This window comes from Gallinula chloropus, assembly GCF_964237585.1.
Source record: "Gallinula chloropus genome assembly, chromosome: 1".
Lineage (NCBI taxonomy): Eukaryota > Metazoa > Chordata > Aves > Gruiformes > Rallidae > Gallinula > Gallinula chloropus.
The window spans coordinates 10,409,628-10,426,646 of NC_140085.1; the positions used below are offsets into that span (position 1 = coordinate 10,409,628).

The 17,019-nt window shown below is 41.8% G+C and overlaps 1 protein-coding gene across 1 annotated transcript in view; it reads left to right on the forward strand.

Annotated features, from left to right (window-relative positions):
- Positions 1-7,344: 7,344 nt before the first annotated feature.
- PCLO (piccolo presynaptic cytomatrix protein) overlaps positions 7,345-17,019 on the forward strand; it is a gene marked incomplete at both ends in the record, with an annotated part of 357,904 nt that continues 348,229 nt past the window's right edge. Inside the window, 2 exons of the mRNA XM_084279271.1 lie at positions 7,345-7,586; positions 13,416-14,658. Coding sequence (XP_084135397.1) covers positions 7,345-7,586; positions 13,416-14,658 — 1,485 coding nt within the window. The remainder of the gene's footprint in view (positions 7,587-13,415; positions 14,659-17,019) is intronic.

Sequence of the window (17,019 nt, forward strand, 5' to 3'; positions counted from 1 at the left end):
CACCCATTCTATGATTGCTTTTGGAGTAAAAAGAAAGTCAAGACATTTGGGATGTATCTCCGTTTTTTTTTTGTTTTGTTTTGGGTTTTTTTTTGTTTGTTTGTTTGTTTTTTTTTGTTTTTTACATTTCCTTATGAGCCAGGAGCTATTTCAAGAGTATGAAGCCTCTAAGTACATACCTGAAGAGAAGGGTAAAGTTTCTTGGTCCTGAATAGATAAGACACCCTTTCTGGGATAAAGGCTGCTGTTTATTTTTCATGAAATAAGCAGTATCCAGAACTCATTCTAAGAAAGAATTTATAGATCAGAGATTAACTTATTCTTTTCTTTCTCTTTAATGCTATAACAGACCAAAATGGTAGGGCATGCCAGAAAAGCCAGTTAATGTGTATTTAACACGCTCTACAAGGCATCACTCAATACAGGGAAAGCAGCAAGCAGTACGCACTGGAACTGTGTGCTCTGCATCCCTGTTTATCATTCTACTTGTGACCTAAAGGATGACTCAGGTGCTTAACTTTAATCTCTTGCCCTTGGAAACGGTGGCTTTGGCCAGTATTTAGTTATATATGATGCTTACAATAAGGCAGGTTTCATCTTGAAAATCCTATTCTAAGTAAGCTTTCTATACAGAAATCCTTGTAAATCAAGTGCATTATTTTTGATAGTTCTAATTAATCTTAATATCCACTCCCCTCTCCCCACTCTTCAGCTAATTTAGAAAGGAAAAAAAAAAGCAAAAGTAAAAAATTCTGTTTAAAGTAAAAGCCTGTGCTCTGTTGCATGAGTGGGACCTGAACACATAATGTAAATACATGCTTCATTAATGAGACTTTACTCTGTTTAAGTACCTACACAAAAGGTGTAAGTGCTAGGGGACTTTTTAAACCTTTTCTTTCAACACTCTTAGTTTACCAGTAACAATTCTAAGGGACAGATCCTGAGAATCTCACTGTTACTCATACAAATGCATTTGAATGAACTGAGCAGTTACATTTTTCTAATGTGATTTAACAACATTTGATGCTAGAGATGGTTAAATCTTTCCTTAAATTCTTCCTAATTGACTATTTTTGCTCTTGAAATGTAATAATCCCAGCCACAACTGTTCCACCATACAAGCAAATAAAAATTAAGCTCTCTGTGATGTCTGTACCACTGTCAGTTGTATTCAACTGCCGCAGGTGGATAAACTCGAATTAGAGAAAGCAACTGGAGGATGACAGGACAAAAAAACTACATACCGCTGTTGCAGGTGGTGTAGGATACAGGTTTTGAGATTAAGGGCTTTTTTTGTCTCATTTTTTGGTTTAAGAAGCAAATCACTATTTGTGTATTAGAAGCACTGATTGCAAATAAACCTAAGATTTCTAACATTGTGACTAATCTATACTGTGGGAGTTCATATTGTGAGCATTTCAGCATTGCTGTGCTGCCGACAGTTGGCAGACCTTTTTGCTTTGTTTAAACAAGCAAATCTGTTAGTGGGATCGCTAGGATAGCTTAGGTGTTTGCACTGGCTATACACCGGAATAAAGTGCATCTGGTAATGCTGTTTCAATTGAACTGATGGTAACAAGGTGAAAATATCGACAGTGGCTGTTAAAAATGTATTTGTTTAATAATAATCATGATTCTGTAGCATTAATGGTATTGTGTCAGAGTGCACGGTGTTCCAGTCCCCTCCAGACATTCAGGAACTTTCAAATACTGTGAATAATTCTGCCAAGGGAGTTTTTTCTTACCTGGGAAGTTTTATGCTATATTCAGTCTTTTCCTTTTTTTTTAATTTTTCCTTAAGTAGGTGTTTTCTTCAGGGTATTTGGAACAGGGTGTTGTGGTTTTGCCCCTGCCAGCACCTAAGCACCATGCAGCTGCTCACTCACTTCCCCTGCAGCAGGATGGGGGAGAGAATTGGATGGGTAAAAGTGAGAAAACTTTTGTGCTGAGATAAAGACAGTTTAACAAGTAAAGCAGGTGCCATGCATGCAAGGAAAGCAAAATGAGGAATTCATTCCCTGCTTCCCATGGGCAGGAAAGTGTTCAGCCATCTCCAGAAAAGCAGAGCTTCATCTTGTGTAATGGTTACTTGGAAGACAAACGCTGTCATTCCCAATGTCCCCCTGTTCCTTCATGACACTGAGAATGACATTGTATGGTATGGGATTTCCCTTTGGTCACTGAGGTCAGCTGTTCCAGCTGTGTCCCCTTCTGACTCCTTGTACACCTCCAGCCTACCATGCATGTGAGGGTGGTGTAAGGAGCTGGGAAGGCCTTGGCTCTGTGTGAGCACTGATCAGCAAGAGAAGAGCAAAATGTATTTGGATAGAAGAGCAACACACGACTTTGCAAGGCACGTTTACTGGCCATTTTGGTGACTAATAAGTCAAGTGAGACAAGATTCATTATGATCTTGCAGAACATTTGCTGTGCAGTCCTTAGCCAAACTTTGGTTGGTATGTACATAAGAGTGGATTTGATACAACAATTGTACTTATGAGACAAGAAGCCTTACCCTCCTGCGTTCTTGTTTTAGAGCATTCAGCCATCAGTGCAGACTGTGTATGCATTTGTTTCCACTTCTTAATAGGTATTTAGCATAACCTGCATCAGTTTGCTTCCTGGTACATTACTGCACCAGTGGGACATACAGCTGTGCATATCAATGTGGAATGTGTAGTTTAAAGCATCATGTGCTCTTGGCTTATGTGCTCACATAGACATAACTTATGTCATATTTGAAATTATTACTTCCTAGATGCAACACAATGTTTTTCCAGAAAACAGATTCATACTCTTTTTATCTTTAAAAAACTTATTTTTTTTTAATTTGTACTAGAAATATTCTGTTCAGTGTATTGATTCAACATGATTGTCGTGTGTCCCCCTGTTTAATCTCTGGTGCAGTGTGCTCATTGCATTCTGAGATGGTGAATAGGAGTGGATGGTAAACATGGCTTTTCCTTTAGTTTGACACACTTAACTATCAAATTTATTGTGTTAACTGTCTAGAAAGAGCTGTCATTAAGAGGTATTGTTCATTCTGCAGAGCAAATGGACTGAACTGCTGGATGCATCTTAGCCATGTACTTTTAAACTCAAAGTAGCCTCCACAGTCTGTATTCCTGAAATGGTAGGTAAATGTGATAGGGGCACTGTAGCACTTAGCTAGGTTTTCATAGAAATTAGAATATGAAAACATTAATGTCTAAAGCATTTTAAATATGTTTATGCAAATTCTAGCTCCTCTTTAACTTTACCTTCTTTGTGGTACAGATCAGTACAGCTTCTGTTAATCGTTAATGATTAACGCACCTTCTTCCTCCTTCACTTTTATCTGGGCATAATGCCAGGCATATTATTAAGATATAAGAGTTTTCCTTCCCCTCCCTTTTTGCCAGCTCATGCCAAGGTGTTGCTGACCTCCTATTCCTTTCTTCTGATGATCCTAGCATTACTCCTTCAAATTCTACGCACTGAATGGCTTTTTTCTCCCCTTTAAAATGTAAGGAGTACATCTATACTAAGTAGCCTACTGATGAGAAGATTGGATGTCTTCAGTGTTGTTAATCAGTAAATTAACTTCAAGCACTCATTTTAGCGCTGAAGATACACACTCAACTGAGATTCACTTGCCCAAGATCAGATTCAGCACTGGCAGAAGATGAACTGGTGTCCTTGTGCTGCTTCTGCCTACTCAGCTCTAACTTGGACTGGCTTCTCTGGAGACCTGACGCATCTAGTTTGCATACCAAACTGGTCAGGCACAGATGAAAGTACCATGTTACTGGTACAGCACAGTCCTTAGTCTGGAGGAAGTTACATCATTTCAAATATACTGTGCCTGTGTTTTGCCTGGATAATAGTACCATGCATGGACTTAAATGTTGTAAAATAAAAAAAAATGTTTCATGGATTGTGCTGATCTATTTTGGATTCAAACAGATACAATGAAAATTCTACAAAACCTGTAGGTGAACCCTCAAAGGGTACTTGGATTTGCTGCTGCTCATGATTATCCTTTTTATATTACCTAGTAACTAAGGGATGGCAACTTGCTTCTATATCTCTGCCTCTAAATTTACACACAGATTTCTAATTTGCATGCACTTTTTAAAAGACTATTTTATCTCTGAAAGGTTTTAATCATATTTTTCAGTGCTTGTGATTAAGAAAACACTTTAAAAAAAAATAATGACATCACTACGCTGGGGTTTTTTTCCAAACTAGACATTATAACTTTTGAGAAAAAACCTGTTTCATTTGATAACTGTTCTTTCATTGCTGCAACTGAATGTTATGCCTCATTAGTTCATGAGTTTCATCAGTAACACCAAAATGAGAGAGCTGGTACCACTTTTGGACAGACTGTGAAGTATATAGGGAGAAAGATGTGGAAATGATGTGATGTAGGGAAAACAGGCCCGCTGTGGGACTTCTGGGACAGATAACTATTGATTTCATGCTTTTCATAAGCAAAAGTAAATGTCACAGAACTGTGAGAAGAGACAGTTTCCACAGAAATCCCTAAGATATTTGAAATCATAATCATTTTAAGGTGACATCCCTGCCTCCAATGAAGCCAACAGTGAACTTCCCACTGAAGGTCAGTTCTCATCCTGTGCCTCCATCTGGGCTCAGCTTACTTCCTTAGGCATTATATGTCTCTTTCCTGCTATCTTCTATCTCAGGGCATGTTAACTGTGAAATAAGAACAGTGCATAGAAGTTTTGATCAGTAAGCACTAACAGAACTGCTATTTCTCCAGTTTTAATTGTTTTATTGAGTGAACTGACTGTGTTTTGATCTCACTTGTTTTGTCTGCTTCTTTATTGGACATATGCCATCTGTTTTTAAAGATAAGATGACTTCCAGGTCTGAGTCAAAAGGTCTACTTACATATTTGGCTTTAAATAAAGAAGCATAGTGTTGGGGTTTTTTTGTGTAGAAAAAATGCATTTGGGAAGTTAATAACCTTGTGAAGTACCCAGCTAAAGGCCAGGAATACCACCCTCCATAGAATATTTAAATTCAGCCTCTTCCTCAGGGCCCTCCTCTGCTATCTTTACCTAGAACACTGTGAATAGGCATCCACTCACACAGATGTCATGCCACTCCATTCAGAGGGTCTTCCCTCTGCGCTCTTTCATGTTCTCTGCTGAGATGTTCTTTTGATGTGTAACTTAAAGTCACTTGAGAGAAAAGCTCCCAGCTGCTATGAGTTTCATCATCTATTGTGAACCAGCATTGGAAAAAAATGGTCTCTGGTTGTTACAGTACAAGTGTGCTATAAATATTTGGACGACATCCTTATGTAGGTCATTTTGGGGGCTGATCTGCATACAGCCATGTCTGGAGAAAAATGGTAATGGTGCTGGAGGAGGAGACAAGCAAGAGCATCAAATGCTGTCACACCCCTGGAGCTAAAATGACTGATATCTAGCTGTTTACATTGGAAAGTTCAAAATACAGCCTCAATCTAGCAAGTTGTCTAGGAATGATTTGGGAAAAAATTGGGCCCTGATCAATGAGATGGGAAAACTAATGGCAAAGGACATTAAAAGACCAAGATACTTTGTGGCTCTTTGCCATGGCTTTTATGGGTAAGGTTTATCCTTTAGTCTCGCAGGTTCCTGAGCTGAGCATCAGAGTTTCTGGGGTGGAACATAACCTGTAGCGGAGAAAGGGAGCACTTACACCAGTTGAATATACAGAAGTGAATTGACTGTGAAGGTCAATATATATAGAAGGTTCTGGTGAGGACTAGGTGAGGTGGATCAAAGGGTGCTGAAGGAGTTGGCTGATGCTATTGCAAAGTCACTCTATCATCTTCGAAGGGTCACTGAGAAAGTCCCCTAATGACCAGAAAAAGGCAAGCACTGCACCTTTACTCAAGAATGGGGATCCACAAGAGAGCTACAGGGCAGTTGTTAGGCTGATGTGACCGGTATCCGTTCTGGGAAGGTTGCAGAGTAAACGCTCCAGGAAGCCAAGGCTGAGCAGACAAAGGACAGGAAGGTTACTGGAAACAGCATATATTTCCCACAGGCAAATCACACTCCATCGGACTTTCAGCACAATCAACTATAATGTCCTTCTAGCCTAATTAGTGAGACCTGTACAGTTACTGTAGGTGAAAAACAGGCTGAAACTGCCAGGCCTAAATGGGTTGTCGTTAGTTGTTTCAAGTCCAACTGGTGGCATGTTACTAGTTGTAACTTTCTGACTAATAAAATTCAACAAACCTGTTAATTATGTAGACGAAGGCATGGAATACACCCTCAGCAGGTCTGTCAATGATGCCAGCTTGGGGAACAGTAGATACACTGAAAGGCAGGGCAGCTGCTTGCAGGGCCCTGGACAGGCAGCAGGATGGACTAGCAGGACCCTCATGAAAGCCAACAAAGGCAAGTGCACAGTCCATTGTCTGGGAAGGAATAACTCCACAGGCTGGCCCAGAAGCAGCTTTGTCTTGGTGAGAAGGTGCACGTTTCAGCAGTACCCCTAGCAGACTGGGCTGTACTACCTCAGGTGTGCCCAGCAGGTTAAGAAGGGTGATTCCTCTCAAAATGCTCAGCTCTTGAGGCTGCATTCGGAGTTCTGTGGCCATTTAAGGCTCACCAGCCCCGGAATGACACTGACATACTGGATCCGGCCATCCCGGGTGTGGTTAGACCTTGGATAGGGCCCAGAGAGGCCGTGCCACCTGCATCCCTAGAGACATGCGAACCTCAGCGGCACGCTGCGCTGAGCAACCCGACCTTGGCGGCCCTGCTCTGGGGGGGGGGGGGGGGGCAGCTTAGGTGGATCTCCTCCGGGAGTGCCTTCCACCCTCCCTTACCTGGCTCCGCAGGGCTGCGGTCACCTGCGAGCACGCCCTTGTGTGCGCAGAGAAAGGGACCAGGAGGCGGCACCCCCTCAGGCGGGTGTTCGAGCCCCACCACCTGCCAGGAGGGCTGGCCGAGAGACCGCCCCGTCCGCGGCCCGGCCTCTCCCGTCACCTGCGCCGGTGGCGCGGTGCCTTTAAGGGGCGGGGCGCGGGCGGGGCGCGGAGTAGTGGTGCGCCCGGTGGATCCGCCCTCCCGCCGGAGCATGCGCGGTGCGGGGCGGTGGAGCGCGGGGTGGCGGGCGGTTGGCGGCGCCGCACTTCCCCGGCAGCCGCGGCGGCGGCCAGCGAGTCCGGCCTCGACGCTGCCGCCGCGCGGGGCCGTGGTGGCGGCCGCAGAGCTCTGAGCGCCCGCCGCTCCGCCCGCTGGGGAGCGGGGCTACGCGCCGGCGAGCCGCCCGCCCCCTGCCTGGTCTGCGCCGGAGGGGAGAGGAGGCGAGCGGGGAGCCGCGGCGGCCATGGGCAACGAAGCGAGCCTGGAAGGAGGCGAAGGGCTGGGCGCCTTCCCCGAAGGGGCGGCGGCAGCCGGGGATGGCGGCGGCCCCGCGGCCCCCTTGCAGCGCCTGGTCCCGGCCGGGGTGGAGGCGGACCTGAGCCAGCTGAGCGAGGAGGAGAGGAGGCAGATCGCCGCTGTCATGTCAAGGGCGCAGGGGCTGCCCAGAGGGAACCTCGCCGGCGCGGAGCCGCCTCCCATGCAAAGGCATGCACGGAAAATCTCCCTTCTCCCGCTTCTCCCTTCCCCCCTTCTCCGTCTTATCGCGGTGGGGCGGGGGGCGAGGCGCAGTACGATCCGGGCCCGCTGTGTCGCGTGCATTTCGCTGGCTGAGGGAGGGAAGGGGGCGGCTGCACGAGCACGGGCACAAGGATGGAGCCCGCACTCTCCAGCTTTTCCCACTCCGGTGGTTTCTAATAATAACGACGGCCCTCGGTTCCAGTGGGCTGCGCCTCTCCCCGTCCCTCCCTTCGCACCGATCCGGAGCACGGGCAGTTGCTGTGTCTAGGGAGGAGAGAGATTTGCAGGCAGCGTTTCGGTTTTCTGTGTGTGTGTGTGTGTGTGCTTACGGGGCTGGAGTGCCCCACAGCTGAGATAGGAGCTCTCCCCGGGGCTGATGAGCTCCGCAAGCTTCTCTTTCTGGGGAAAGATGTTCTTGTTGAACCTTTCAGATCTTCGGGGCGTAATGTATTTGCTAGCCATTACTCTGCCAGTTCTTAACCTCTACAACTATCATTTGGCTTCATTAAATAATCATGGACTGAGGAGGTCTGTTTCAGTCTGTTTTTTTCCTGCTTTTTTTTTTCTTCTCCATTTTTTCCACCCTTTTCCTTTTTGTTGAAAGGAAAAAGGGAGGCGAAATAACAGATTGAATGTTCTGGCTGGCCATGGCTTTACCTCGTTGTGCATCTGTGAAGCCTAGGGTAGCTCCCTTCCCTTTTCTTTCCCTGCCCCCCCTGTAAATCCACTGCCCGACGTGCAACAAGCTCGTTGCCCCTCTCCGGCGGGGGGCCGGGTCTCCCCGCGGTGCCGGTGCCGGCCTTGCCGCTCGGTGCCCGGCGTCGCCGCCCGTGCCCCTGTCCGTGGTCCTGAGCTCTCCGGCTTCCCCCGCCCGTCATCCGGGGCCGGCGCGTCTGTTGCTCTCGGTCCGCGGGTTTGGGTGTGTTGTTTGTCTTGAAGGAGGATGCTGGAAGGAGCCTCCCCGTCTGTTCAACGCGGTTCTTATGGGTTGGCTTCACCTTAGATAAAGGCGTATTGGATTTATATGATGTTAGGTTTGTGTAAGTGAATTCTAGAAGAAAAGTGAGGAGGGTGGAACCAAATTCATCCTTGGGCAAACTACTGAAATCACTGGGATTCTACTGGAGGTGGTGGTCTCCATTTTTTAAAACTGGAAACCAGATTTTCCTGTTTTATGTCTTGCATGATTATTAAACAGGTATTAACAATGCATGTAGAATATAATTTTCCATTCAGGTCAGAGCTCTACTGTAGATGTTAAAGGGGAAAAAAAGCCCATATTACTTAGTTCTATGAAACTACACTCATAATTTACTTTTGTATAACAGTCTATGGGAAAAGACACAAAAGACTTTACAAGTTTATGGTTTCATGCTAATGTTCCAGTGAAAAGTAAGATAAATGTCCTTGTAAGATTTTAGAATAAGCTAAATATGTTGCAATGTTAATATTTCTGCATTTATAAATGGCTGCTTTCCCACAAACATATTTATACCAGAAACTACTTTGATCTTGTTAGCGTGCCATACTTTCACTTTCCATTTAAAGATGTTCTATCTTTGTGAATTACAGCCTTTTAACTTTTATTCAAAGTTGACATTTTAACATTCAGTGCTGTAAGCTATCATCTAGCTTCTCTTGTGGGGCTGTAGCAGTTCCCATCGTAGCATCATTGTGGCTGTCACACTGTAATGAGACTACTTGTCTGCGCTCTTGTGTGGTGGCTTTACTTGCTCCTCTTGCCCACATCTTTGCTGCTGAGATCAACGGAGAATGATGGGAGTAATTATTAAGAACCAGATCCAAACCCTTGGAATAAGAATTTTCTCTGGATTAAGGATCAGCCTTTTCCAGGCTTAAGCCTAAATAAAGAACTAGCCTGCTGAAACTTGGGATTCCTTAGCTTCAAGCTTTTTTTTAGTCTGAGTGGCCAAAGAAATCAGGTGTGGAAAATACCTCTTAATTATTAGCTGTATTTTTCCTCTGTGATTTACGTTATATTAGCTGTTATTCAGCCTTATCTGAGCAACTTAATCATTATTTCCTATTTTGAATGCTTACATTCCTCTCCCAAAGTAATCCAAGTCTTACAGTGTACAAATTTGTCATGATTGATGATCTCCTGAAGTAACAATTTTTGCAAGTACAGACATTCTAATAGTAAGTAACCTATGTACCAGGAAACATAGTTGCACCTTTACCACCATAAATTACACACTGTAGCTTCCAGGGCTTCTATAGGCTTCCAGCTTTTAGGTCTTCAAAAATGCAAGAGATAAATAAATGCAATTAGTATTTATACGGCATTTTAATATAAGCATTTAGATCTAGAGCAACTGAAGTGAACTCCTTAAATCAAATTTACCTTTTGTTTGTTTGGGTTTTTGTTTTGTTTTTTTTTCCTCCCCTTTCAGTGTTTTATTCTCTAGGTTTCAGTTGGAGTTTGGGTTGCTTAGCACCTATGAAAATCATTCCATCTTATTTCAATTACCTGTCTTCAAAAAACTCATGGTTAGGAAGCTTAGCCGAAACATTCACAGTCCATTTGTAAGCAAGTTCCAGTTGTTCTAGATTCATTGAATGACTCTGTAACTGTGTCAGTGTCCACTTGCGGAGGAATTGTTCCACGTCAACTGAAAGGATTAGATGACCAAACTGAAAACGAGCCATCTAATGCAGCTGGGTTTTGGTGGGTTTTATGGAGGTTTTGTTGGGTTTTTGTTTGGGTTTTGGTTCTTTTTTTTCTTAGTTAGCTGTTAGCAATAGACTTTAATAAAGAAAAAAATGCTGCATTTTGAGAAGAAATGCTAAGAAGCCTTAGTGATAGTCACACTTCCAAAATATGCTTATGTTGTATTTTCTAGAAGAGATACTTATTTTTTTTAATGCCATGGCTTTATTCACTTAAAAGTTAGCCACCAGTGGCATGCCTAAGTTTATGCATTTCTTGTCTGTAGATACTAAAAGATCTAATTGTATTTGAGTTACATAGTTACTGTGTTTCCCTTTAAACCTGTTTATACTGATGAGTAGGGAAAAGTCATGCCTTATTTAAATAGGTTTTTATAGTTATGGCATTCAAGAACTAGACCAATAGTCTCTTCACTAAATCTCGTCTTGACTCCAAAGTAAGCTTTGATTTGGCTGTAATATTCATGTAAATGAATAAAGATGAGCTCTGTGAGTCGAGGCCAAAGTGGAGAGAAACATAGCAGCACAAAGGAAAGAATTAGGAAAGGGAGGACTAAATGAATTTGCTTGTTGTATCTGGATTGGAGACTTGAAAAAAAAAATCATGAGCTTTTTATGATTCAGAAGGTTTTAAAATAAGAAAATTCTTGTCAAATAAAGACAACACTTTTTTTAGGATTTCTGATTCTCCAGATTTATTTAAATTGTTCAATGTCAGTCTGAAGCTGATTGTAAAATAATTCTAGAAAAGGAGGATTTAACTTCTGGCTACCTAAAAGTGCATTGAGCAAGTCCTGGCTTTTGACAGAAGTAACATTTCTGAAGAAATTTGTCTTTTCAAGGCTTTTTCTTCTGTTAGCTAACCACACTCTGTCTCTCTTGCTTAGAAACATTGTTATGTATAAAGGCAAGACAAGTCTGGTCTCCAGAATACACCAGCAGCCTTGCAGAATCACCTGCGTTTTTCTTTCCTAGATTCATGGTGTTTAATCTCATTTCAAGTCCTGACTCCCGATCTGATAGGACTCTATGAAGCACATTATTTTGATAAAAATGAAACCTGGTGGAGTAGCGTTCTGTGGTTACCCCTTCTTAATGTCCAATTTCAATTTCTAAAATCAGTTGGGGTTTTTTTCTTCCACCTTCACACTGTAAGCTTTGGCCATGGTACTGTGTTTCTTGACATGAGTTTCAAAGTACCCTTGATCAATCCTTTTCTCTTCTTCCCCTACCACTCTTAGCATTGTTGAACAAAGCCTTCCAACGTTTTGAACACTTGCAAACATTAATGCTGGAAGCGTATCAGACTGCCACTAGCAGAATGGTTGAAATGATTTCACTTTCTAAGCAGTACCTCTTCAGATAAACTGAGAGTGCTTATCTAAATAGCGAGAAACAGAACAGCAGGTAGACCTACCTGGTAGCTAAATAGAGTATAAAATTGTTATTTTAACAAGCAAAGATGCCAAATATTTGGAGGAATGATATTTTATGAATTATCCTTTTTATGAATAACGAGTTAATCAGTGTTCAATGATGCCAGTGGAAACGCACCTACTCACTTCAGTGGGTTGCACATTAAGGTTGTAAACTTCCCAGTATTATGGCCAATAATTTTACAAGAATGGGGAAGGCTGGAAATAGTTTGTCCTTAGCAAGCATTTCATGTGGAAATTTTTAATTTACAAAAACATCAGATATAAAATTGTGAGGAAAATATAAAAATTAAGAGCACAGAAACGATTACCACTTAGCTCTGTCCTTTTATATTGCCATTGTTAGGTATGCAATGAAAACTATATTTAAACCAGAAAGAATAGTAAACCCATGGTAACATTAACAGTGTAAAATATATTTTTTGGTGAATCTACTATATATGATTCTGCAGGCTTCTGATAAAACTCGGAGTTGTGCAATTTTTTATTTTTTAAAATTAAAATAATAAAGTTAAGGAATATAGTTTAATGAGCGATTGTTTATTTTGCTTGTGAGTGCCCAAGAAGAAATGTCATGTCTGGAAAAACAAGATCCAAGTTAACTGGATCTCTCAAAGTAAAAGCTGAAAATTTTATATTTGCAACACTTGTAGTGGCACCAAAGAGAATACTTTTATCTTCCAGCAAAAACATGGTGATAGCACTGAATAGAATAATCTGTTCTTTAGCAGTATCATTGAATACAATATCATTTCCTCCAGCTGCAGCTCAGTATAGCAACAAATTGAAAACTGTCGCATATGAAGTCACGATCTTCATTTTCATTCCCAAATTCTTAGTTTTATTTTCTCCTGTAGGAAAACACAGTAAAATGTTACTGTTAGAGAGTTGGGAAAAAAACCCTGAGTAGTAAGAGATTTTTATTTCTGGTCAGTGTGAATTGTTGGGATGGTGCTGGGAGGAAGATCTGTAGTAGTGCTATCTGAAAAAGAAAAAGCTTCAGGACTAATTCTGCAAACTGACATCTGTTTTATCCAATTGAAAATTCTGCTTTGCGAGTGGATGGGTGGCAAAGTAAATACTTTAGAGAGAAGCATATACTTCTTAATGTACATGGATTTTAGGAGTTTAAATTCCTACTGTATACTGAATTGTAAACATATCCGAATTTTGGATAAGTGGCCTAAACACAAGTACATAAACATTTTGTGTTGTGCTGTGTTTTTCTTGTACAGCTGTGTTTTGAGTTGCTAATTTTCTGACACCCCTGTTTGTTTGGGGTTTTTACCTGTCTTCTCTGTGTCCTAATGTTTGTATCCCAAGGGATAGAGGGAGAGTTAGTTATTTGGACTTAGGTAAAATAGGAAGCTGTAGCTTTGAGTTCCTGAGATTTCTGAAGAGACAATTATCTGGTTAAACACTGTTGTTGTATTAGATTATTTTCTAAATAATAAATCAGTTTATGATTAGATACTTATATAATAGAACAATGGTTTTGTTCTGTTTTGTTGTTTAAATACTTTTTACATGTGTCTTGTTACAAGCGTTGGTCTTGCAAACACTTAAGCACCTGAGGAACTTCAGAGTGTTGCCCCAGACAGATACTTATTTTATCTCATTTCTCTAGTACTCTGCATTATTTTAATTTTATTACCTTTTCTGTCTGCAGACATCCTGAGCTTGATACAAGCCACCATCCCAGGCAACCAGGCAAGCCTCCAGATCCGGGACCACCAAGTTTAAGTAAAAGCAGAACAGTAGATGTGCTGAAGACAGAACAACGGGCACCTGGACGGAGTCCTTCTTCTATTAGTCTAAGGGAATCAAAATCCAGGACTGATTTTAAAGAAGATCAGAAGCCAAGCATGATGCCCAGTTTTCTCTCAGAAGCCAATCCATTGAGTGCAGTCACTTCAGTTGTGAACAAATTCAATCCTTTTGATTTGATATCAGAGTCAGATGCATCCCATGAAGAAGCTGGAAAGAAACAAAAGGTTACCCAGAAAGAGCAAGGGAAACCTGAGGAGCAGCGGGGCACTGCAAAACATCCAGCTCAACAACAGTCTCCGAAGCCAGCTGTTCAACAAGGACCTGCCAGACCTACCCCTCAGCAAACTGAGTCTTCCAAACCAGTGCCTCAGCAGCAGCAGCCTGGGGAACCAAAGCAAGTTCAAAAACCGGCCCCTGGTCACCCAGTGGACTCTAAGTTAGAACAAGTGAAACAACCAGCCCAGCCGCGAGGACCACAAAAACCACAGTCAGAACCAGCGAAGCCTGTTCAACAACAGACTTCGGCAAAACCTTCACCAGGCCCAACAAAACCATCACCACAGCAAACAGATAATGCTAGGACATCATCCCAAGCACCACCTCCCACAAAACCATCTTCACAGCAGCCAGGACCTGTAAAACAACCATCTCAACAACCTGCACGGCAAGGAGGTCCTGTGAAGCCATCTTCCCAACAACCAGGACCTCCAAAACAGCCGCCTCAGCAACCTGGACCTGAAAAGCCATCTGCTCTGCAAACAGGACCTGGGAAACAAACATCTCAGCCTGCACCTGGGAAGCCACCTCCGCAGCAAGCAGGGCTTGTAAAACAAGTGCCACCACAGGCAGGGTCTACAAAACCACCTTCTCAGACTTCAGGGGCCACAAAGCCCCCGGCACAACAACAAGGACTTACAAAACCACCAGGCCAGCAACCAGGACCTGATAAACCCCTGCAGCAAAAGCAAGCCAGTACGAGCCAACCCACTGAGTCTGCTCCAAAGAAAACCTTCTGTCCTCTTTGCACCACCACTGAGCTGCTGCTGCATGCGCCAGAACAGGCCAACTACAACACCTGCACACAGTGTCATACAGTTGTCTGCAGCCTGTGCGGATTCAATCCTAATCCTCATATAACAGAGGTGAGTAGTTGTTTGTTAAACTGATGTTTGCTACCAGAGCATAAAATTACGTTTACCTTCGTTATGCTGAAACATCAGATGTGTTACAATGTTCCATCATGACCACTTAAGGCCTTAACAAGTTCAGTGAAAAAAATCATGTAATTTAGGAAAACAGCTTATGAGTAAAAGGGGGTGAAACTGGAGAAGAAAGGCAGCAGTGGTTCTCTTTGTACAGTTTAGAAGTGTGTTCTCATTTCTTCATGTGAGAAGAAACCCCAGTGTGACTTTTTTTGCCATTTTGCTTGGTTTTAAGCACTCACTGGTTACATTTATAATATGACCACAATAGTCATGTGTTAATAGGTTTGTAAACAAAAATTGCTGCTCTACTAAAAATATTTACTTTTCATTTAAGTGAAAAAAAAAAAAAAAGACTCTTCATAACCCCAGCATGTGTCTTGGAAAAGGCTGTGGGGTGGATTTGCTTTGTAAATGTGTGTGAGTGTTCATTAGCTGAAAGACTGAGTCATGAGTTTTGACTTGGTGATACTCAGGATATTTCATTCTTGTGGGATGCTAAGAAAGAGATCTCTGAGGACTATTTCTAATCTTGATCACCATTCTTGTTGTAATTATATATATATAGAAATGGCACAGAAAGCAATATTAGAACATAGAGTGAACTTATTTTAACCTGTTGTTTGTGGTAGTTTGATCTATGTGCTTACAGATATCCTTGCTCTTTACTTGCTCTGTGTGGGAATAAGGCTTCATATTAATGTCTGATCTCTTCTTACTGCTTCAACAGCTTCTCATACATCCTGGTATACTAATTTTAAATTTGCAACGTAGTTTGGGTTTGTTTTCAGTACCAACACTTCTATCAATTTATAGAAATTCAAGTATAGCAGACCTGGCACCAAAGACTAACTAGTGATAAATAGCCAGAAGGGGTTTTTAGGAAGCTTATTTTTGTCTTGTTTTGGTATAGTGTGGCTGATCAGAAATGCTGATGGGAAGAAATACAGACTGCTTCCGTATCTTGAATCTGACAAATAATTCCCCAAGGTGTAAAATTGAATCAAAGAATCACTGAATCATAAAGGGTCCTATGGAGATCATCCAGTCCAAACCTCTGCACCTAAAGCAGGTTCCTCATAGACATTTTTGATTGTCTCCAACGATGGAGACTCCACAGCCTCTCTGGGCAACCCATTTGTTCAATACCACAATGATATAAAAACATTGGTAGCAGATAGATTTCTTTCTAGTGTACATGTTTAGGTGGATACCTGGTAAAAAGGTTTTGCATCCAACTAGTGTATTATTTACCAATTTGTTGTTAAAATTTCAGGTTTAAACCCAAAAGACTAATTGCAATAACCATTGGTAGCACATTGCATCATTTAGGAGTGAGCTTTCTAGTTTCACTTTGGGGAAATTCAAGAGTGAGATAACTGGCATTAGTGCTTGAACTGGAAAAGTGAGTGAAACTTTTGTGTACAGAAACTTCAGTGCACCTGCAACTAACCAGGTGCTCAAAGATTGCATTATCAGTTGCTATATTGAGGAAAGGTCATAAAGTGTGTCATTGTGGACAGTTTGGCATAAAAAAAAAATCTATTTATCTATAATAGACAAGAAACATGATGCATTGATGTTCAAGTCAGAGGAACTTTTTTAAGAAAACCTTACCTTCAAGTTCTGGCATAAACTTCTTTCAGACCAAAATTCCTCTAGATTTCTTTGTGGGTGCTAGGATGGCTATTTCTGTGGTGTGTTCCTGGAGTCTTTTGAAGCTTTAAGCTTGTCCTTCTTTAAAAATGTAAGATTTCCCATGGAAGTGATCAATGACTTTGGTATGTTCAAATGAAGTGGATTTTGAGGAAGAAGGTTTATATAAGAAGGTCTCTGTGAATAACTACTAGTTTTTGAAGCGGGTACTCTGTAAGTGTGAAATTCAGGACTTTAAGACAATAAATACAGCTGCGTTTAAGACTGATTGCATACATATGTAAAAGCAGATTTGAATTTCATATTACACATTGAAATAAACACAGGATATGCATTTATTTCATGATGAAATAATTTCAGTAAATGAAGGTATTGGACATCTAATTTATTCAGTTATTAGTTCCAATCTCCCGACTCCCACTCAGACTTTTTCTCATTTGCTCAGCTTTGCACCACCAGCTGTCTTGCTGAACCTTCATTGTGGGTGTCCTGCTCCAATCTGCAGTGAAGTGTGACAAAAATCACATCTGACTTTATTACTGATCAGTTGGAGCAAAGTAATAGAACCTGCCCTGGCACATATAAAAATTTTACTTATTTCAGCAGCAAAGGTTCCCACTTGAGTTAATCTCGAACTTTCCTTCA